The 24,152-nt window shown below is 38.4% G+C and overlaps 1 protein-coding gene across 2 annotated transcripts in view; it reads left to right on the top strand.

Annotated features, from left to right (window-relative positions):
- The first annotated feature begins 214 nt into the window (after window positions 1-214).
- RAPGEF4 (Rap guanine nucleotide exchange factor 4) overlaps window positions 215-24,152 on the top strand; it is a 145,348-nt gene continuing 121,410 nt past the window's right edge. For both annotated transcript variants that reach the window (XM_066322803.1, XM_066322802.1), the window contains exons 1-4: window positions 215-359; window positions 11,883-12,025; window positions 13,151-13,239; window positions 21,411-21,557. In XM_066322803.1, the coding sequence (XP_066178900.1) occupies window positions 295-359; window positions 11,883-12,025; window positions 13,151-13,239; window positions 21,411-21,557 (444 nt within the window). In that variant the 5' untranslated portion in view covers window positions 215-294. The remainder of the gene's footprint in view (window positions 360-11,882; window positions 12,026-13,150; window positions 13,240-21,410; window positions 21,558-24,152) is intronic.

Below are 24,152 nucleotides of genomic sequence, written 5' to 3'. Positions count from 1 at the left end.
AGGACACCACCTTTCAGAAGGGGAGTGACTCCTTTGCGCGCCCTCCGCGGGCGGCTCCCGCCGGCGGAGCGGAAGCAGGGCCGGGCTCTGGTGCCGCAGGTCGCAGCCCGGGCGCGGGCGGGCGCGTGAGGGCGGCGCGCGGACCCGCGCGGGCGCTGCGGCGGGGCCTGGGCGAGCCCATCGAGCCGCGCGCGCGGGGAGGGAGCGAGGACGGACGGACGGACGGACCGAGCGGCGCGCGGGCGGGGGGAGCCGCCGCCAGCCGGGTGCGCGACAACCTGATCCCGCTCCAACATGGTCGCCGCTCACGCCTCCCATTCCGCGTCCTCCGGCGAGTGGATCGCCTGCCTGGATAAAAGGTATCGGCATCTTCCCAGGAGCGGCTGCGGAGGGATGCCGTGTGTGTGCATGTATATGTATGTGTGCGCGCTGACACCCTCCGCGCTCTCCATCAGATGCTGCCTTACATAAGGAGCGTGCAGGTGGGAAGCAAAACGCCTCGGTGAAGCCAGAGAGGCGTGCAAGGATGAGGGCGGGCTGGAAATACTCAGGGCAGCGGAGGAGACGGGCTGTCCCCACAGGGATTGCTGCTCCCCGCCGGGAAGATGCTGCACGTGTTGGAGGAGGGGGAGCTCGGGGGCGGGCAGGGGGCCTGGGGCTGCCAGCCGGGGACCCGCCGTATCGGCCACGGCAGACCCGCCGCCTCCTGCCCTCGGCCACCCGCGCCTGCCCTCACGGCGCCCCGGCCGCTGCCTCCCCTCGGCTCGGCACACCGCCCCCGCCTCCCGCAGCGGCCGCGCAGCCCCCGCCCGGCTCCGGCTTGGGGCGGCCGGGAAAGGCCGGGCCCCGCTTGTCCCCGCTGCGGCGGCCCGCGGCTGTCCCCCGGGTGCGGCGGGTCCGGTGCGGGCGGGCGGCGGCACCGCCTGGCTGGGAGGCACGGCTGCCTGAGGTGTGCTCAGAGGCGATGTGCGCGCTGCCAGAATTACAGGCAAATTATTATTGAAAAAGAAGTAAAATTGAAAATTCTCTGGAATTCTTTCTCTCGGGTGCTGCAGCCCAAAGTCTCGCAGTGTCGAGTTGCGCGGTGGGCGGTTTGAACGCCCTTTGCTGTATTTGTACCTTTGATTCCTGGATTAGTTCAGAAGTCATTAAATGTCTGAACACTCACTGCGTCTCCTGTGGTCTAGGAATTTAGTTAACAAAAATGTAGACCATAGATGCTCTATGCAGCTCAAAACACAGCTATCAGAGAATTCCCTTATGTGGTGTATGGCTGTTAGCTGAGCATCGTGAGCCAGCTTTTGACAGGTGGTACCATTTGGGGCTGTGCTGTGGAGAGAATCCTTTGTGCACATAAAAGGGACCTTCCTCTTTTCGTAGTTTCTCCCCTTTTCAGGTAACTCCTAGTCTTGTAGGACTGCACTTCTGATTAGGTTTTCCTTAGCAGTCCGGGTAGCCAACCGTAAGTTAATGGAACTTTTGGGCTAGACACTGTAGACACCACAGACACTGATCGCCCTCTGTAACATGTCACTTAAGACTAACCTCTTAGAGGTCAAATAATGTGTATAAATGTTGAAAGCACTTGCAAAGTAAATTCAAACAGAACTGTTGATGGTAATCTAGCCGTCTGAAAACCGGAGTGTGGCCTCTCTGTAAACTGACACTGAGTGGACGTGAGGGAGGGTTTGAGTCCCAGTACTTGCAGATAGATGATCCTGTCATTTCTGTTTTCCTACATGCAATACGCTGTGAGATCCAAATTGTAAACGAAAATTCAGGGCTTAATGAAGTACATAGCCTTGGGGAGTAGGTGATGTATTTAGGAAACATATATGTGGCATTTAATTTAGAAATCTCTCTGTCATAATTAATAAGCTGACCCTTTCTGTAACACAGTTTTCATTAGGGCTAATAAGGTGGAACTTTTCTTCCACTTTGTTATTTGGAATAAGCTAGTAGCACCAAATTGTTGAGTGGAAAGAATCAGTTTCAGGTACCCTTAGGAATTATTCCTTACCCTTTTCCAGAAGGTGGTCTACATGGAGGACAAACTCATAAAATGAAAGATCGTAGGTTTTTTCCTGGTCCCTCTGTGCTCTGCTTTGTGATCATAGGAAGTACACTTCTGCATTTTATTCTGTTTTTCCACCTAAAAATGCAGATAAAACATTTTTAATTAACTTACTTGTATTTCTAAGGTGTATATATTTTCTATATGTAATCTTATCAGTGTACTAATTTGAATTGTTATCAATATCAATTTTAAGCCTTTAAAAAATTGTATAGCATTTTCTATCCTAGATGTGAATTCTGCGAATATGGGATCATTTAATGAGTAAATTCTCTATAGAGTACTATGTGTTTTTAGTAAATAATAGAGTTTTAGTATGTTTAAGTCAATTAATGTGTTTCTAGAAGGAAGACAGTTCTAAAACTGGTATGCTTTAGAATGTTAAGTGAGCCTCAACAAAGACAATTAAAATGTAATATGGATTGTCCAATATAATTATGTGAAAAAAAATTCAAAATGGAAATAGCAAAATACATTGTGTATAGAAATTATGTATTTTGTATTTGTTCTTCAGGTTTTTCCCCAAATCATTTGTCAAAGTGGAACTACTAACGTCTAAAATTAGCACACATATAAAAATGAAGAGCTGCCAAAATGTTACAGGAGAAATGTTATTACTGTGTAATAACTGTTATTACTGTGTAGGGTACTGTGGGCTGGGACTACAGGTGCTTTGCCTGTGCAGCTTCTGTGTGTAGTTACCAGCAAAGTCAAAAATCTACACTTAAAAATCAAATACATGAAACAGTGTTTATATATAAAGTTACAAGTGTAAAGATAAGGAAAATATCAGGACACTGTGATTTATCAATAATATTTTATTTTTGCAGGAGAGAGAGAGAGAGAATCAGCAGTGAGCAAGCATACATCCTGGTTATACCTGGAGATGTAAATAATTTTTCTCATGAGGAAGGAAACCAGTCCTTTTACATTTCACATATTAGTTGCCTTATCACTGATTCCTTAAAGAGTATCCCTCTAATCTTAGCACTTTTCTGTATGTCTGTTCTGCACATAATTAAAAAAGGGTCGCTGATTTATGCATGTGTGTACAGCTAACTTAGGAAGAATGTCTTCTCTATTCCCACGTGTTCTTTCACACCAAAAACTAACCAGGAAATTTCCATGTTGACAGTATCTTTACTGAATGGTAGACAAAGTTTTTTACATAACTATCATTTGTGTAAATCTGATTACAGTTATGAATTCAGTTAATTCTTTTAATTGGATTCAGATGCAAACTTTTAGGGGTATATAGCATGCACAACTGTTAGAGATGCCAGGATTTCATACCTGGCTATAGCATCTTGCGTTTTTCTCTGAATTAAAAGTAACCTTCAGTGCCTTAGCAGACTGGAAGGGCAGATCACAGCGGAAAGCATGTCACTGGCCTGTTGTGCTAAGAATGTTATGATCTTTGCCTAATGACTTATAAATTATTTAAGTAGGAATGGGCTTTTCAAGGACATACTGTACATACTGAGCCTTTATAACCATGTAATCCTTGTTAGTCTTGCATCATCTGTGTTTAAAAAACCCGAAATAATGCATACTGGGTAGTATCTCGGACCTGTTCCTCTCACAGATTTGAATGTAAATTCAGATTGAAGCTACATAACATAACAGCAACATATTTGAATCAGGATTTGGTTTTTTTGTTCCGTGTAACGTATATTTGAGATGCAAGCTTTGTTTGCTTACTAGTAAACAAGAGATCCCTTGTGAGCATACAGATAGGCTAGAATAAAGAATTGATATTCTGAAAGAATTATTGCAGAATAAATAAAGAAAATGCTTGTCATCCTCTCTAACTTTTAATTATGTCAAAGATAATGGGATATAGATTTATAATCAGACAATATTATGAATACAGTTGCATTATGATGCTGTTTTATTTTAAAAAATATTTTTGTGCAATTGGTAAAACTTGCACTGTCTTCTATATAGATTTCTTTCTTGATTTTTATTTGTAACAAATCCATAGGAATATCACCATTTTCATATAGTTTGCATCTGAGCAAAATCATGGACATGCACTGCAGTTCCGGTTGGCTTGTGTGCTTCGTGTTTTCTCTCTGTATAGTGTGTGACTAAGCTGGTATATGCTTGGATCAAGTCTGTGTGGGGATATAGCAGCAGAAGGCACTGCAGTGGATGTGGAAACTCAGAGACAGAGCTGTATAGACACAGCCTGAGTGCTTTCTAGCACTCATGTGAGGGTGCAGTCTTGTGCGAGTGATGAATGACAAATTTATCTTTCTACATCATGCACCTCATTTTCTAGTTCAGTGCAAAGGTGCAGGCTTTGATGAATAATAAAAAACCTTTTCCTTTCTGTGTTTCCTTAGAGAAACCAAAATAATTGTTAAGTTTGTACGTTTGTGCATTTTATCAAATATGTGAATTCAGATTGAATCTTAGTGAGAGCAGGAGTTGTATTTTAAATAAATTCAAGCTGTTTTATCCTTTGCTCTCCTGCTTACACATTTGCAGTATTGGCTTCCATTTGTTACGTGTGATTGCAGTAAGTTACACCCTTGTGCCATGGACAGGTATTAAGAGGAAGAGAAAGCGGTTACTCCAGCATGAATAAACATTGTCATAGCCCACCAGAGCAAGGCAGTATGTTCACATGCTTTTTAGGGCATGAGAGATTCAGATTTAGTTGGTTGTCTTGTGTCGTGGCTGCACAATTGGTATGCTACACGTGCATCTGTAGGTTTTCTCTTTCACCAGATGATACTGGAAACATGTCTAAACTCTTGTTGCCTGAGTTCTTTCTGACATGTTGTTAGGATTTGATCTCTAAAATCCTATACTCTGAGCAGATTAAATTACCTTTATAACAAAACTCCATGTTCCAGCAAAGGAATAAAAAACCAACAAACCAACTAATTGAAATTGTGCCCTCAAAATCAGGTGTTCACCAGATATTTTCCAAATACAAGTATTTTTCTTATCTAGCATGACATCTGTTTTTGTCTGCATTTTACAATTTGCTGTATTTAACAAAACTTATCATTCTAATGATACTTCCTTTGTACTATATTTTCTGCACTGTATTTGGCATGATCAGTTACTATTTCTGCTGCTTTGTCAATATCTGTGTTTCCTGAACTGACTTTCCCTTCCATCTTTGAATTCGTCAGTTGTCAAAATGTGTGCCAACGTAAATCTGTAAAACCCGTTTCATTGTTGCTGTAAATTTTAAATTTTCACTAGCTCTAACAATGCAGATCCTAAATCAGGAAAGGTTCATTTGACATCATGTTATTGGTGAATAGTGGTGGCCAGAGTTTTAATCGAGGGATATCATCACTTGCATATTGCTCAATTACAGATTTCATTTGCAGTGTATCTTAGAGTCTGTCCTCATATTAAAGTGCTTTTAATGTTTATTATGAAGCTACAGTACTGGTTAATGTAATTTCATCTGGATTTACTTCTGTCAAATGGAATTTTAACTGTCCTGAGCTCCAGTTTATGAAATTTGGAGGTTTAATTCAGTAAGATTTAGTCACATCTTGGTTACAAAGTATGCTTAATATTGTAAAGATTCACACAAATGAAAGAACATAATTCTGCATTTTAATTTCTCTTGAATTATTCCAACTTTCTAGACAGCAAATGAAGGTGGACAAGAGTCTATTTCCTACTAGATCTGTATTGTTCAGGTAGTGTATTTTGAACTTGAGATAAGTCTTTATGAATATACTTAGTTAATAAATACATCTTTTGCCATTCCATTATATATACAAATCTAAAAATTGACGTTTTGGAAGGTTACATAATTTGTACATCAGGGTGTATGAAGAAATTAGCACACTTGGTTGCTCTGTTTAACTTACCAATAATTTTTCAGTGTATTGATCAAACTTAGTTAATTGAGTGATATGATAGTGAGGTAGGTAAAGGAGAGTCCCTTGTATTTGCCTTCCTTCAGCCCTCACTAAAGAAGACAGAAATCAACTATAACAAATTCTGTCTGACTGCAGCTGGCAGACAGTCAGTCTGCATTTAACTGGCTGGTCATTGAATATCTGTGTAGATCAGGATTATCTACAGATTTCTTGTGCCTTATGTAGCAGGACCTGAGATAATATCACAGGGATTCTGAGTGCAGGTGACAGTAGTGATTTATTGAAAACTAAGCATGAGCAATTTTATTTGTGTTGCTTTTTTTTCCCCAAACTCCAGAAAGATTTGGATACGTAAGAGTGCTAGGGAACAGTGTTTAAATAAAATTCTATTTCCTGTTTTTCAGATGAAATGAGAGCTGGAATCCCAAAGTTTCTTAAAATGACATTTAATAAAAAAGAGTAGTAATCTGATTATTATTTAAAAGCCTCATCATGAGACTTTTCCTCTGACAAGGGAGAGAGAATCTGCAATGTGAGTGTTGAGAACAGAATTGGTAATTCTACTGTAACAAGTGAGAATTGGCTCTTGGTGGGAGTTAGTTACATTCTGTTGCCATTGAAGTAAACCCTTAGCTGGAAACTACTTGAGATTAGAAGTAACTTCATTTATTGTTAACATTTAAGTGCCTTTTTACAGATGTAAAATGCTTTGATAGATCACTGATACTCCACTCTTAAACTTTCCTTTCTCAAAGAGAAATTAAAGAGCCTTACAGCATTGCCTGGAGGAGAGAGTTCCAACATTGCCCTGCTCTCACTGAGGGAAGATGGTCTATTGGTACTGGTATTTTTCTGCATCCTACAGCGTTGTTTTTCTGTGTTAGAAAAGGACAAAATAAAGTACAGGGAGCATAGAGAGATGATCTGTTTTTAATTGGCCTTTCTTGGTGCTGTCTCCTTGCTCATGTTTCACAGCTGAATATATTTTAAAGTACTGTTAAATGCACTAAATGGTCCATAGTAGTGGTTACTGGTGCTTTCCAGCTCATAGAGTTTGCCTTTGCATCTTTGCATTGATGCTTTGGTTTTAACCTAGCAATGAATTTGTTTTATTTGTCTGTTCTAGTATTTTAGCTGTTTTCTACAAACAGTCTCAACAGTGAAAGAAATAGATCCATCTGCTCATCTTTTGCGGGCTGTTCATTGCTGTCTGAATTGAAATACTGCTGTTTTAAAAAGTTTAAAAGATCAAGGGAAGGAAATTCAGTGCTTTCATTCAGTTAGAGCATGATTCAGGTTTTTGAACACATTTTATGTAAACAAACATTTTAAAATTCTAGAGCTATCTTGGCAAAGAAGGTAAAACTGCATATATTCTGGTTTTTATTTCTCAAATGTCAAACCCACTATGAGACGGAACCTAGAAAAGGCCATATGGTACCAGAAGGTAATAGGTTACAGTTGGATTAACTTTACAAAAGTAAACCAAAAAATCTCCATCTTGTTCCTTTCTTCTAGGCTAACAAGTCTACATTCAAATGCTTAATCTTAAAGCCATCCAAATAGGTTATTTTGTAAAGCTAAATATATGACATGTGAACAGAAATACTTTGCCCAGTTTGTGAATGTGAAGAATTGTAGCAGTTATCCTCTGCCTGTATTTGAACTTTGAGCTTGAGTAGTTTGCATTTAAAAATACAAAAGAGAATTATAGAATGGCTTGGGTTGGAAGGGACCTTAGAGATTGTCTCATTCCAACCCCTCTTGCCGCAGGGATAGCTTCCACTAGACCAGGTTGCTCAGGGCCCTAGACAGCCTGGCAGTGAACACTGCTAGGGATGGAGCATCCATAGTCTCTCTGGGCAAACTGTTTCTCTGTCTCACCACCCTCAGAATTCAAAATTTATTGCTAGTATCTAATTCCAACCTACCCTCTTGTGGTTTAAAACCATTGCCCCTTCACCTGTCACTACATGTCTTGTTCTTCTCCAGCTTTATGTAGGCCCCATTAGGTACTGGAAGTTTCTCTGAAATCTTCTTGGAGCCCTCTCTTCTCTCTCAGCCTGTGTTCACAGGAGAGGAGCTCCAGCTCTCTCATCACCTTCATGCCCCTCTGCTGGACTTGCTCCAGCAGGTTGACATCGTTACTGTGTTGAGGGTTCCAGAGCTCAGTGCAGTGCTCCAGATGGTGTCTCATGAGAACAGAGGAGAAGGGGAGAATTATTTCACTGGACCTGCTGGCCATGCTGCTTTTGGTCCTGCCCGAGATGTGCTTGGCTTTCAGGGCTGCCAGCCCTGCCAGCTCATGTTAACAGCCTTATGAGGATAGGCTTCAGGCAGATTTTCTTTATAATAGCCTTTTACAGGTAGTCAGGCAGACAATGTCAAGAAAGTTGTTTTATCTCTGTAAAATATGCTCCTGAAATCTTCACATCCAAATAAGGAGGGGTAAAATAATATTTAAAGAAAGCCTTATTGACATTATTGAATAGAAATGTGTAACTAAACTAGCTTTGATGCTGTCACTTGTATATGTATGCTGCAGTGTTGTACTGAAGATATTGAAGAAGCAGATGATGTCTTGTGTGAAAACATTTCTGCCGGCTAATCACTTACTATGGTCTGAAGAGACAAATTAGTAATATAAGTAAGAAGGCATTTTGGGGTCAAATAAAGTAGAAAGGCTTGTAGGGTAGTGAAAATAAATTATTCCTGCTTTTTGTTCCTTCTTAGTAATTTATTTGGTAAGCCCTGCTGTGCAACTCTTGAAGTGCCCCCTTGGCTTTGGCTACAGTGAAAAGAAATCTCAGCGCAGTTTGACTTGAAAATTTATTTTAAATTGAGTGAGGTAGTCTAGGGAGGAGTTGCTTCACTGGCATGGAGTCATAGATTTTCTACAAGAAGGGTGGCCTTGCCTTATAAAAGCTTTTACTCTAGCTCATACGTCTTCCAGATGACACCTAAGAATCTTAATTGGTTTATAAATTTGTTCACACTTTTAGGTTAAACTATGGTTCTAATTCAATACATTGGTCTTGAGATTTCAGAAATGGGTACAGGACAGAAGCTTTAGCAGAAAATCCAGTGGTAACTGAAGACTCGCTGGACTGTGTTTTTTGACTTTGTTTGCTTATGGATATGAGACTGTAACTCTGCAGCATCAGCAGTGAATGGATACTTCAGTAGCATCAGCATCAGTGTGACAGAACAGGACAGAAATAGATCTGCACCAGCAGTAGTTTAGCAGGGGAGGGCTAAACTCAGTGAGACTGAACAACAGTGATGATCATAGAGAACTGACTTTAGGTACTCTGGTGAGGTATCTGGAAAAGTCTTTGCAGTGGCTTTTGGAGCCATATTAGGTGTGTAGGGTTATTCCTTGGGATTGACTTTTGCAACCTGTCTTTGTATTCTGGGGAGTGGTTCCTTTGTGGATTGATACTATTGCCTTTTTTAAGTGTGACTACAGTGAAGATAAAGCTTGAATAATTCTCCATCTGCCATTAGTAATACTTTCCTATTAATAGATTGAATCATTAATGTTCTAAGGACTATATTATAACATTAGCTGTTTAAGTATTACAAACTATGATTTACAAAAAACAAGTTTACAGTAAGATAGCTGTGATGAAGAAATAAATTTATATTGTCCTGTCCTGTTTATGTTCTAGGTTAGGCAGCTTGTACTTAGGAAACAAAAAACAAGATTTGGCATAGTAAGTAGATTAATGTTAAGTTAATGATAAATAATGTCAAGTTAATTATAATTACAAGTTACCGTTATGGTAATTTTATTAAAAGATGTGTTGTATAAAGTGGTCAAACTTTCCCAGAGTTTTGTAGGTTTGTGGAAAAACAGTTAATTGATGCCATGGTACATTTTTCTCAGTAAGTAATACTTGGCTTTTGAAACCAGATTAATTGCTATAGATTATAGAAACTTAGTAGAAATGAGTTTGAGTGCTACTTATACCACTGTTATACTGCAGTCTGAAATTTTACACAGGCAGAATTTCATGTGCTTCTAAGGACAAGGGCCACCTCAGCTTGGGATACCTCTTGTTAATTCCTTACACCTTAACACTGAGGACATTTCCCAGGAGCTCTGAAAGAAATCCAAACACATCTTGTTGTCAAACAAGTTGAGTCCTCATTAATTTTTATGAATAATATGAATTCATGATCTTAACCAAACCGCTGAATCTTGAACTGGATGATTTTCTGAGAATGATCTCACCTTTTTGACTTGTTGAGTTTTGCTAGTAGTTAGTGTATTATGGTAGTTAGTGTTTCAAGAGTTAGTGTAGTTTGGGTAGAGATCTTGTATAAGTAGACTGTAACTCTGTTTGCAAGCTGCACCTCCTAATCTTCTTAAAAGGATTTTGACAAGAGAGTTAATGCTTATTAGTACTTGTCAGCTAGTTCACAGTCAAGAAAAAAAGAAATGGGTGAAAATCTTATTTGAAAAATTTCAAAAGAGAGCTATTCTAGCTGATTGTAGTTTGAAGTGGTAAGAGGATGTCACTGTGATGTAGAAGCAACTGCATACACTAGAGAATTATTATTCTCATCTGTAGTTAATAAGGGTAAATGGGAGTATAAATGAGGATAGAGATTTAATCCCTCCTAGACATAATTTAATAAGAAAGATGAGATACAGAGATTCAATGCAAGTAGGATCTGGGTTTCTTCACTGAGACAAAGATTTGGGTTCCTTAAAGTCTTTGATTTCAAAGAGAAATCTTTAAATAATCTTTTTGGAAGGAGTGCGTACACTGTAGGTGTAACAATAAGGTGTATAAAGATACATATTTGTGAACTTAGTCTTCGCTCATTGTAGCTACCTGACGTCTGTTCATCATAAGCTCATCAACTGGTTAAAAGGACGTTTTTGTCAGTAAAATTAACTAGCAACATTTGAGTGAGTGATAGGTCTAATGATTACTAACAGTTGTCTCTCTATCTGTTATGCCTTTATACATGAGTAATTTCTGTGTCTGATCCAGCATGATGTCCTAGGAAAATTCTTTCTTTCTGTCTTTAGTGGTTTGCATTTAGTGTGTTACAGCATTTTTTTTCAAAAGCTTTCAGATATTGTTTGGCTTACCTGCTGATTCATAATGTTTGATAATCAGATTTATGTGTGTTACAGGGCTAATTAGCTTTATTTTCATAAATATGTAGTAATATGCTGAACCTGTGGAACTGCTGGTCTACGTGCTACTTTGTTGCAGTGTGTTCTACAGTTTTATTTTTCTTGAAATCTTGGGTTTTTTTAAAGGTGTTGCTGTCAAAGATTTGAAATATTTTAGACATTTGAATTAAAACTCATGACTGTTACCATTTCTTGTTAAGTTTCTTGCTTGCATATTTAATTTGTCCAACACTAAGAGACAGAAACTTCATGTGAGAGAATATACTTATTAAAGCTGTCCTTCTTCTTTGCAAGTGAGAAGAGGAAGGTTAGTTTATGGTCAGTCAAATGCAGAAAAGAAGCTTGGATGTAGATACTGTTGATATCTAATGCTTTCCGTTTAGCCAGATAGAGAACATCTGTTTTGGGCATGGATTCCACAGACCTCCTTAGTGTTTGGACATCTGGTTTTTCATCTTTTCTTACAAACCTAAAACTATATATCGTTCTAAGCTCTTTAGTATAAGGACTGTATCATCATATATACTTTTACAGTGGTACTGCATCAAGACTTTGGTGCTAAATGGGCTTCTGGACACTGCCTGTGTTGAAATTTTAAGAATCATGCTCAAGTTAATAAAGGGCAGTTGTTAGGAGGTCTTGGAAGGATTTCACTGTGTAGTTGAAAAGTGCATTTTAATTTGTTTATATTATGGTGTGATGTTTAATGCAAACATTGGTAAGTTCAGCACATGCAGGTGGGGATGTTTCTCTGATAAAGTCCTTGAGAATGTTGTCTTTTGTTTTCCTACAGGCCTTTGGAACGTTCTAGTGAGGATGTAGATATAATATTCACACGACTGAAAGAAGTGAAAGCTTTTGAGAAATTTCATCCAAACCTGCTCCAGCAGATATGTCTCTGTGGATATTATGAAAATCTGGAAAAAGGAATCACATGTAAGGCAGCTTCATATGATCATGTATTTTATTTAGATAAAATCATGTATTTTATATAAGATCATGTATTTTATGTAGATAAACTTGGGGGTTAGGCTGAGATTGTCTTTAGGAGACTGATGAGAACAGAATCAGTGGAAGATTTACAGTCACAGTCATGGGGCAAGGCAGGACTAAAGTGCTGCTTGCTCTACAAATGCAGTGTGTAATGGATCTATGGTAACGGCATACAGTTGGAGGTAAGACTCTACCACTGTTCTGTTGAAAGATTATGAGCCATCATTGGACTTAAGCCTTATTCTTCCCCTGCAAATGTGTTATTGATCGCTTTTGCTGGTGCTTTGTGCTGTCAGGGGCAAAGGTGTCAGCAAGGCATATCACTGATAGCGTGTGGTTTCCAGGCACCCTGGCTGGCACAAGCCAGACTTGCAGAGCTGCAAACTGCTGCAGGGTGCAACAGCTCCGTGCCTGCTCTGGCAGCCCATGGGCCAGATGCAGGTGGACACCTGTGCTTGGTCTGTGAAGCTGAGATGGAAACAAGTGGTAGCTCTGTGATGGGCATGCATAGCAGGGGAATAGCTGATGAAAATCTGTGGTATTAGTAAAGTCTCAGAAACACCTCAGGTAAGTCTGGCATGCAGCACTGGGGTTTGCTTAGGGTAGCAGGGATTTTGATACTCTGTAATCACACAGTTGGAATGCCTGGACATCAAAGTCAGTTGATGTTCAGCCGAAACTCTTACTGAATTCAGTGGTAGCTGTGTCTGCGCTGGAAGACTGTGAATTTCAAAGGGACATTGTTCAGCAAACCTTTTTCTTTGTTTGTTTTGTTTCTTTGGTTGGTTAATTAACTAAGAGAACAGTAGAACAGAAGCAAACTGGGGAGAAAAATGAAGCAGTTCTATGTGCTTTCACTGTTTCCATAGTGTATCGACTGGTTTACTAAAATTTGTTCTTTCCAGTGTAATTGGAAATATTACTGTAATAGTAAACAAGTAATCTCATATGACAAATTGTGTAGTGCCAGCACTGACTGCAGTATTGCAGTAATATGGAGGGAAAATGTTTATTACTGTTGCTAAACTTAAAGTGATAACTCTTATTTACAAGATTTCATCTTTCCAGTGTTCCGCCAGGGTGATATTGGGACGAATTGGTATGCTGTCCTGACAGGATCCCTGGATGTGAAGGTGTCTGATACAAGCAACCACCAGGTAAAATAGATTTTTCATTGCAACCATCTAGTCAGTGCTACAAAGAAAGAATATAATTTATGGTGAGGTAGATAATGACTCATTCTGTATAGATATTTTGTCATATCACAAGGATGTATAAGTTACTCTGAATCTCTTTTAAGTCTCAGTTGTCCTTAGTCTAAGGAAGGCAAATCATGCCAGTGATTTCAAGAAACTGAAATGTAATGCTCTGGAAATGGTCAACATTTTAATGTGAAACAAGACTCCTCTGTCTAGTAGTGCCATTGAAATTGTGCTAAAGATTGGAGAGTTATTAATTGATTCCCTAGAAATATTTTAATTCAGTTCTTATTCAGGAAGTTCAAAGCAAACCCACTAACAGTGCAGTATAATAACAGCATAATGCAGTCTCCACTGCATTATGGGGAAGTATTGTAGTAATAGCAGACTATTGGAACTACTGCAATGTTGGACAAGAAGCCTATAGGTAATACCTATTCAGTGTTAAAAAATGGGAAAACAAATAAAATTCTCCCAAAATTTAAAGTGGTTTCTTAGTACCTTGGTGCTCCTAGATTTATAAAATGTTGAGTAAATAAAAATCCATAAGGATGAGATACTTCTCCTGGAGTCTCCCATCCACATTATCTAATGGCGTGCTGACAAGTCATGCACTTGGTGCTGTGAGCTTGGTCTTCTGGGATGGCATCCTGTCCATTCCCTGCTCCCATATTTGAGATTGGTGATTGTCCCATGATGGTAACTCAGCATGGGGTTGTGCCTCTGGTAAGGGACTTGTACCTTTACATAAATAGTATAGCTACCCAGGACCTGATAGAGACCACTACCCTTTTTCCCCACCTGGATTGAACATAGCATGTGTAGGGGATGGTGGTGGTGTATTCTTTGCCCAAAATTTGGCTGATTGAGGAAAGTTTTTTGCTTGTAGCAGAATCTGGATTTTTTTTCACTTTGTTGAACATTGCATCCCCATTGAAATTGGGTCAGAATGCAAGTCAAGGCAGTGTGTGAGTACTGGGTCTTTCTGCTTCCTGCAGTGGAACGATAGATGCAAAAGGAACTTCTTTCATATTATTTTTAGCAACCTCTTCACTGTACTAAGTAGAGATTGATTGAGAGTATAATTAGCTTAATTTGAGCAATTCTTGGCATGGCCTGGTTGTCATTGGTATTGTCACAATTTGGAACAGTACTGGGCTCTTATGAGACCCTTTTCTGTGTAGGTCTAAAGCAATCAGGATTTTCCGGTGTTTGCCAAAAGATGGCACTACACTGTTGTGAAGAATCAATGCTCTTTACTCAGAAATTAATACATCTGCACAATCTGGATGTTAAATTAAGAATCTCTTTGGAGTGTTGATTTGTTCTGTTAGATGGAGTATGGAACACTAGTTTCTTAATGAATATAATGTAAATATGTTTTTTCTGCTTGTTCAGGTTAACTTCATTTTCCTACCAGTAGGAAGCTGTTGAACTAAAATTCATGCAATTCTAGTTCTAGAAATTATGTTCGGCAGTTATTTCTTACCTCACATTTCCGTCTCTCACAAACAACAAACTGAATTCTTACCATTGGCTAGCTGCCATAGAATACAGCCTCAGTGCCAAAAAGATGGCAACCCATGCATTTACCATTCCAGTCTGGATAATTTTGATGTTTGGGGACTCCTAAATAGTATTTAAGTCCAACGATTTCTCTGGTTTTGCTCCAGCTTGGTGTTTATACCATGTCCCTCCTTATCCGTTCTTGGTCTCCTTCTCATCTCCTGCGTGTAGCTCTTGGATGTGGTTTCAGTCTTGTCTGTACTTTCTTGTTGGCATGCTATTGGTCATTCTTGAAGTACTTGCCAGCACTCGCTGCCTGCTGTGCTCACTACAAACCCAGATGATGGAGGCAATATGGTTATACTGCTTTTGGGGCAGCCCTGGCATGCTCAGTTGACAGCATTGTGGTCCCAGCTGGGAACGGATGAGCAGCGCTTAAGATGTAGGGATGCTTGAAGCACATTTTCCGATCACATCACCCAGGAGAGAAGGGCTCCTTTGCACAGTCATAATAATGACTGATTGCTCTGCTGTTACTATTATGCCATAAATGGCACTAATGCCAATGAGAAACTTCCAGCAGAGCAGGAGAGAGAGAGGTGTTTACCTAAGTTTAGAAATTTATAGACTCATGTAAAAGTACAGGATTATTCCATCTTTCCTAGTAGGAGAGAGGCTAACTTGGTCTTTAGGTTCCTTTAGACATGACTAATTGATTGGTACACTGTTTAATACTATAGATAAACAGGAGGTTGTATTAGATGACGTCCTGAGTTTTCTTGCAGCTTGAATTATCCTACGCTTACATAATGGTGCCTACAGTGTTAATGTATATATGGAAAGTCAGTTCTCTTGATCAAAAATATACAAGTCCCACTTTAGCTAGGTGTTTATCTGTCTACTTGGGAAACTTAAATTTCACCAAGCCTAGGGATTAATGCGTTGTGTAACAGCTACCAAGTGCGACCTCTCTGTGCAGTCACCTTTGGTGATTGGTAGCTTTCTCCCATTAGAAGTGCAGTAAGTTACTGTGCACTTGGTCCCTACTAAAAATGTCTTAATAGCCTTTGTTCCTACAGAGACATGTAGGAACATGTCTTGCACTAGAAATGAAATCTTAGTGTACTAATGGATCAGGAACTCAGGGTAGCTAGTAAGGTTTTTATTCATACAAAATCTTGCTGCGCAGCAGCTTACTAATGTAGATGTCTGTGGTTTGTCTCAGAAAATATTAGTAATACTGATTAGGACCAAGTTGAGAATTCATACAAACAGAAATATTGATAACAGCTATTATTTGATATTATAATTGAAGGAACTGTTACATCTATTGTTTTTAGGGCTTTAATACAGACGCGCAGATATTTAGGATCTCATAAAGCCTTGTTTTCATACTGTTTTGGAAAAATCCTTTCTGATTGCAAAGCTGCGTTCTGTCACGAGAGGGCAGTGTTAGAACACAAAGCAAACCTCTGTGCAGGCAGTGCTCGGCGCTGAAATGGATGCTCTGAAAATTGTATTCGACTGTTTAATACACACCTGTTTTAAAGAGTTTGGCCAGAGAAAAATTCGCTGATAATGTTCGTTTTGTTCCACCGAGATGGTAAATGTGCTGGTCATTTCATTTGCCATTGGAATGGCTGCAGAGGTTTGACAGGATTTCTCATCTGGTTCTCATCCTGAGTGGAGTCTGCTGTCTGTGCAAACTATTTATGGATTTTTCTGGGTATTCAACAGTCAAAAAGAGACCGAAGAGGACTTTTTATAAGGTGAAAACATCTCACTGTGAATTCCAGAGGTAACTGTAATGAACTGTTTTGGTCTTGCTTCAACTTGTTTGTAGCAAATACTCTGATAAATACTGTATTTAAAAGTCATAGAAAAACATAGTTAAGTTACCTTCAAAATAAACAGAAAATGCAGCTTCTGTAGAATATATGAGAAAGAGGTCTTTACCCACAGTTTTGATCAGATTTTGAATTTAATTTTTATTTAGCACTGTTGCGTACTCAGTGTTAGGAATAGTAACTTCTAGTAATAGAAGTTTCTCTTAGAAATATTCATGGTTTGGTGGTGTCTTAAAAAACACCGCTGACTACCTTATGTATGTTTTATTTTTGAACTGTGTTTTGAAGGTGAACAGTCTTAAGGATGGCTTTTGGCAATGTCTCAGAATAAAGCTGGGAATAAATGCATTATGACAAAACCATCAGTGTTACACTATTGTCAAATTCTGCAACACTGTGATTTTCTTTATTAGATTTGGAGCCTTTTACACCAAAGATTCCTCCAATAAACTAAAGGAATGAAGAGAAGAAAGACAAAGACCAAATACCAATTTTATCTGCAGTTTTGCTGTATTTTACCAGCTGAATCATAGTGTGTGCCAGGGCCTATTGCCAGTTTATCTTGCCTGTGTTGTGGTGGATTTTTTTAAGCAGATCAGTTTTTAAAAAGAGACCAAACTGAACATAGGGCATTGACTTAACAAACAATTAGCCTTTTTTAGAAAAGCTTTAAAGGAGGAGCTGTGAGTACTTGGATGGTACAGCAGTGTCAACTGTAAAAAGATCCAGAGGGCTGGGGATAAAAAGCCAAATAAGTTAGTGGAGCTGCTCAGAAGAATGACTGTGAAGAAAGAGGTTCAGATATTCATGTAAGAAATGGAAGAATTTCCCAGCTCTTTGAAACTGAGTACAAAGGAGGTATGTGATAAGATGAAGTGGCCTCAAGGAAAGGGATTTAAACAGGGTAGTCCTTGCAATACTGCTTTCAGCATGTAAATGCCATTATGTGTTTTGGGAGATAACCTACATGAAGTTGTGACATAGGTTTGTACTGTAGTTAGCAGCATAAATATGCCTAAGCCAGCTTTAAATTATTTAGTTGGAGCACTGCTATACCCACTGTAACACAGAGAGTGGCTGAACTAATGTACTAAGCTGAGAAGCACAGTGTGTTGGCTCATGCTGAGGCCACAGTGTTGTGGTTGTGCTAATTTTGGTTTTGAACTAAGCTGATTGGAAGTTAATATAGAAAAATCGTTTCACTTCTCTCTGCCAGGTGATGTAGAAAGCATCCAAGATACTGCAGGTAGCTTTTACAAGATCAGATAGAAAGGTATGGAAATAATGAATGTGGTATTACAGTACAGTTAATCTGAACCATATATATTTTAATTAGGTACTAGAAGAGAAGCTGCTCACAGTTTTTGTAGAAGCATAATGCCTTCTTTAAGCAAATAATCTCGTATTGTGTAAAGAGGTGGCCTAACGTGTTTGCAAACTGCAATTTTAGTGTGTTCAGAAGATATTTCTGTGTTATTGTTAGAAATAGTTTGATAAAGATTTCTTGTCTGAGTGGCTGAAACACTCAAGTGAAGGTAATGGAAGAGAAAAATCACTTCATAGTTTACTTTCATGTATATCCTCAGTTTCTCTGTTATAAAAAGAAATTTTTGCTGAGGACAAGCAACTATGCCAAAATAATAAGCAAACTCCCCAAAATGCCAGCTTTTGCACAACTCCAGTTAAACATAGAGATAGTGTGATGTCCTAAAGAGCCACAGATGCAGAGGTGAGATAAAGATGCAAGGTGTAGGAAAATGATGAAATAAAAAACAATCTAGCTACATCAGCTCCCTTATAAACACAAAATGTTGAACAAACTAAAATTTCAAAGAAGCATCCCCAGTCCCTTTGAGCCTAGCACTAGTTTTTCCCTGTTTTCTTCATTTCTCTTTCTGACACCATAATTTCTTTTACACACAGCACAAAAATTCTGTTTGCCATGTTGAGAAACAGAAGGGGTCACAAGTCAAGGAGATGGATATGGGATCTGCCTTGAGATGGTGGGGAAGGGAATAAAGCAGAGCCTTGTTTCTGAATCTTAGCCAGTCCATAAAAAGGTCTTTCAAATTTAATAATGTTTTAGATTGATGAGGGGGTGAGGGAAACGTTTAAGAATGCTTTCCCTGCATGTGTTTCATAGCAGTAAGAGTCAGTGAAACTGAACACACAGCCTCTGATTTGAATGCTACTGTTTTATAGTGTATACAGAGGAGAGATAGCAATGGAAGCAATCTCATCTTTCTAAGTCTCTAATACTGCCTTTTAAATAGCTGTGTGAATGTTAGCTGGTTAGCAGCCCCTAGAACCCCCTGCTGCTTCTGGGATTGCAGAGGGGAAGAGCAAACTGAGTTTTGAGCTGCCAGCAATCCTCCTGAAGTCTTCACTGAGCAGCGGGAGACTGTTGCCTGTAAGGTTAACAGGTGTAATAGGAAACACAGCTGGTTCCCCAGGAGGCTGGAGATGTATAAACAAGGCGTAGCGGGGAAATGGGGCTCTGAAGCCTCCAAGAAGCCATATAGGTCTGCGCCCCAGCTGGCTGTGAAACTGCATCTCTGTGGAGACCTGTGATGGCTGGGGAAAAAATCTGAAAGAACTTGATGGAAGCCTGGACTTTCCTTTAATGAATGCAGACAGGACCATTCCAGCTTCTTGACCTAACACCCCACAGTGTTAATTTATTTCTTAAACTTAACAACTGCCTCATCAGGAGTTAACTTATAATGTAATTTCTTAACCAAGACTCATCATATTTTCTTTTCATGTCTGTTCTGTCATCAAAGATTATTCTTGGGGTTGTAAACAGTCGGAGAAGGTGAAATGTTTAAAATGAGTTTTATTTTCTGAAGGGAGGGGAGGGAGTGAGAAAGAAGTTAGATATAAACAATGTTTATGATCCACCTACAGGAAAAGTTTCTTTTATGTCAGGCTGTTCAGTTGTCCTGTCCTGAACTGACCTCTTTTATCTGAACTTTCTGAATAGGATTGAGAATAATGTATTGGGTATCTGGAGATCAAATTTTATATGAGCAGTGGGCACATTTTCTTTGTAGTTCCTTTGAACACCATTGTGAGTATTGTAACATGCATAGAGTGTTTCAGCTCTGACATGTAAGCTTGGGAAGGTAGGTTTCAGTGTATAAACTTTATTATAGTATGTTTGTATAGACTTCTGTTTAGGTGCTTAGGTGTTCATTGCCAAATATTCTTTCTTTTAAAGAAAATCTTTTCTTACTTTCCTTCCATGAAAATTTATTTCTGACATTCGGCAAATTTTTCCTAGATCTTCTCTGAGACATAATTGATTTTGTTTTCCTGAACACACAATTTTATATGGTAACATCTGTGTAAGAGCAATTTGCTATGGTTCAGGGAACTGGACTATTATGGGCTTTTGTCTTTGTATTGCAATTACAAAGCTACTAACTTTATCTTAATAACATTTGCCTGTTATGACTTACTAGATGTATGAAAGGAAAGCAGTGAAATTCTAAAAACAGAAAATGCTGCTGAAGCAGACTCATGCATCTCTCCTGGATCATCAGCCACAATGATAACAAACATTTCTGCTTTGATTTTTGCAGATGTTGCATGAATCCTATATTTTAGAATTACACTATACTTCTCATGTTGTATCATGTAAAGTTAGCATGTGGTTTTATGTGTTTATGTGTAATTGTCTGCGTGCATATGTGATTTCCTTTAAGTACAATTTGTATGATGTTAAATTTTCTAAGCTGTCGCTAGTATTTAAAATTAGTATTTTAAATAACAGTCAGTCAGATAAGGCCCATCAGAAAAAACATGTGAGTGTTCGGCTTCAAGCCTGTGATGAGGAGCAAAGCAACTTGTGAGCTGAAAATAGAACGTTTATCTAAAGATCTTCTTTCAGCAAGTTGTTTAATGGCTACTTTTTTCTCTGTAATAGCTCATAATTTTTATTGGAACTACTACGGAGGAGTTCCTGGCCAAAGGAGATTCATTTACACATCATTTAGACTGGCATGTGCTCATATAGACTCCTTTGAAGTGGACTTTGCTGCTTGTTTGGGACCTTCTTATTGCTCTGTACATGGATACAATTTTTCCAGGTTGTTTGAATTTTAATAGTTTTCTTGAAATCCCTGATTTATGTGAAAAATTTTTTTTTTTGGTCTGGTAGTTGATTTGCAAACATTCATTACCAATTGAAAGATTTGCTGGCATTTTCAACAGAAGGGCCAAGAGTTGGTTCACTGTACAAGTGCTTTGCTTGTACAATAGAAAAATGCAACATAAATCAAGAAGATATTATAATTGAAAGTTATATTTGCATAACAGAAAACATAACAGGTGAATTTCTTTTTCTGGTGAGGGTAGCCTGTGTAGGATAGAAGTTCATATTCCAAGACTGCATTTCTGATTCTAGTTACTTTCTCATCGCCCCTGAGATTTCTGAAGATCTCATCATCACAGCAGTGTTTAGAGATAGATAAACAGAGATTATAGTTTTTTATAAAGGTGAAAGTGATTCTTGTGTTTTCAGCTTTGCATTCAGAAATGTCTAATTCAACTGATGATCACAGAAAACAGAAGTCCCACTTGTTTCCACATTAAAGCTTCTCATGTTGTTTACCAGCATATTGATTTTCTTGTTGACACTTAAATTAATTTTCCTTTTAAGCAGATTGCTGAAGAATCTCAAGGCAGTGCTGTTATGAAATACGACATAAAGACTCTCAAAAAACCCTGAAATATTTATTGTGTCCTTTTTTTTCTTTTTTTTTGGAATCAAAGGATGCTGTGACAATATGCACTCTTGGAATAGGAACTGCTTTTGGAGAATCCATTCTGGATAACACTCCTCGCCATGCTACCATTGTTACCAGGGAAAATAGTGAGCTCCTTCGAATTGAGCAGAAGGACTTCAAAGCACTTTGGGAGGTAAGTTCAAATTTATTTGCAGTTAATGCAGAAAAAAATGACTTGACCTTGAAAATATTTGTAATATAGTATGGAGACATTTATACCATAAGCAAAGTATAATCTTTCTTAATTAGTTTGGAAAAAAAGGTAGTGCATTTACTTCTCTTTAGTGCTTCATATTATGTATGATTACATACTCCTGTGTTTTTTTCTTGTGGGCCTCTTGTAATGAAATAGCATAGGTGAAATTTCTGGTAGAATTTATTTGTATACTGCAGGTGTTGCTCTCTTAGCCTTGCTTTTATTGCCTGTATTTATGAGGAGAGTCTCTTCTTCTTATACTCTGAAATTTTAAATTATTCTCCTTTACCCCTGTCTCATCACCAGCTGTAAGGGGTTTAGAATTTGTGGATGGATCAAGATCACTTAAAAATTACTTACTGATTACATGTGAATTCCCTTAAAACTTTCCTTTGTGGAGAACATACTGCTGAGGTTCTTCATTATCTAGTCTGTGTACTTTTGTATCCATTCAGACACTTCATTAACATGTTGGTGCAGAAGGTTACTGAACTTTGCATTTTTGCAAGCATTACATTTGGTTCAGAAAGTGTTGTGGGAACTGGAAGGTATCCTGTTGGCCTGGCCTACACTATTGCCAATTTGTACTGCCAGCTTGTTTGAAATGGTGACTGTACAAGTGTAGATATTGTGCAGAGCTGCCAGATGGTTTGACAGTGTCCTAAAGTTGCAAATCTAGGGACACTAACTGTATTTAAGAAATAGGTTCTGGTTCTAACATTTTAGTTCAGCTTCTAACTGTAGACAGATGGATTTTTTTTTAACTCTCTTTTCCTGAAAAAGAGCAGTATTATACTCCAAGTCATTATCCTAAAGCAATTCTAAAGTCAGTATCAGAAAAAAGTCAAACACACAAGTATCTACACTGATGGAGAGAAAACGGCACTTTCATCACCTGCCTACAAATATGTTACCTTGAGCATAGTTAGTGGTGCAGAATGGCCAAGGCATGAAGGACCACTGTGTGAATGAGACATGCATTCCACTGAATGCCCTGACAATATCAGATATCATTCTTTGAATTGCATTGCCAGGATTTGTGCTGTCTTTTGGCGAGTTCTACAGCTAAATTAAAATGCTACTGAAGTTTTGTGGCAAATTTGAAGAATTGGACAAGGGCAGTAATTTTTTGCAGTTCACAATTTTTTTTCACTACAGCAGCTGCATTGTAGTTTTAGGCCTTGGCATGGAAAGATTAAATATGCCAGTGGTCTCATCTGTTTTAACATATGCAGCACTTGCCAGTAGTCAGAAATTTGATAATGTAGATAGTGCTTTACAAGATAATGATGGGGAGAATAAATCCAATTTTAGGTTTTCTGGTAACATTTTTTTAAAAATTCACTTTTAATTGGCATAAACGAAAGCGTTTCTCCCATGCATATGAATTTCCTGCTAAGCATTCAGAGATTGTTGTTCTCTTATCAGGATTATTTGGGGCATGGAAGTTCCCTTTTTAAAATTTTTCAGTCTTATATTTAAAGCTGTTTTAAAACAAAAATTTCAACATTATTTGCTCTTTAATCACCAATTCAGTTTTGTTTCTAGGACTTTTGATGATTTTGCTGAGTTTTTTGATGATAGATGCTTTTGGGGAAGGTGGTGTGTTTTAGAAGTACTGGAGTGATCATAGGCAGCTGTAGCACACACCTTGTGTGTTGCAGCTTTTATGAAATTGGGAAGTGGAACACATCACAAATACTGCAGGTGTCAGTCATAGACCGCAGTTTAGATCATGGGGCTTCTTTGCCTCTTGTGCCATTTTCCAGTAAACTTCTTACATATTTTTGTGTGCTTCCTTTCAAAGAGGTTATCCCTGTGCTCTCAGTGAGTGGAAAATTATTCAGTGAAATACAGTTTTGCTGGTTGGTCTCGGATATAATAAAGTTGTCCATATTTCCAAGGTAATATTTATTTCCTTGCAAGCTGCTAATCCCGGAGTCTGCATAAACTGAAGCTGATATGTGATCAACAGAGAACGTTTAAAATAGATGGAAAATTATGTGAGAAAGTTTCCCCAAAATACACTAGCAATAGCAGCAGTACTCTATTGTTATTAATATTATTGTTATCTGAAGAAAAGTAAATACTTTCCTAAAGGGAGACTTTTTATATTTTGGATGCTGCATTGTTCTTTCTGGCTTATCTTAAGGTTCATATATCTTAGCTGTGACAAAGTCTGTATGAGGAGACTGTTACTGGTTTGTGTCATTCAGATTTTAATTGTGTTTAATGAAAACCCACACAAAGACAAGAGTGGGTCACAGGTATTTAATACATATGGTACCATGGAAAAATGGAGAAAGGCAACAATGTAAGTTCATTACAGTCCAGATATTATAAAAGCTAAAATCTACTTTGTTCAAATTTCAACTCTTTACATAATGAGAATTTAATTCATGATAGAAGTAGTTTATCTAGGAAAAAAAAATTGAATAATTCTAAAATAATGTAATACTGTAGTATAAAAACAACCTAAATAAATTATAGGGTTAGTATTATTAAAATGGGTTACTGATTTTATGTATGTAA

This window comes from Sylvia atricapilla, chromosome 7 (assembly GCF_009819655.1).
Source record: "Sylvia atricapilla isolate bSylAtr1 chromosome 7, bSylAtr1.pri, whole genome shotgun sequence".
Lineage (NCBI taxonomy): Eukaryota > Metazoa > Chordata > Aves > Passeriformes > Sylviidae > Sylvia > Sylvia atricapilla.
The sequence above is the reverse complement of the archived record's forward strand: the minus strand, read 5'-3'. Positions and strand labels throughout refer to the sequence as shown.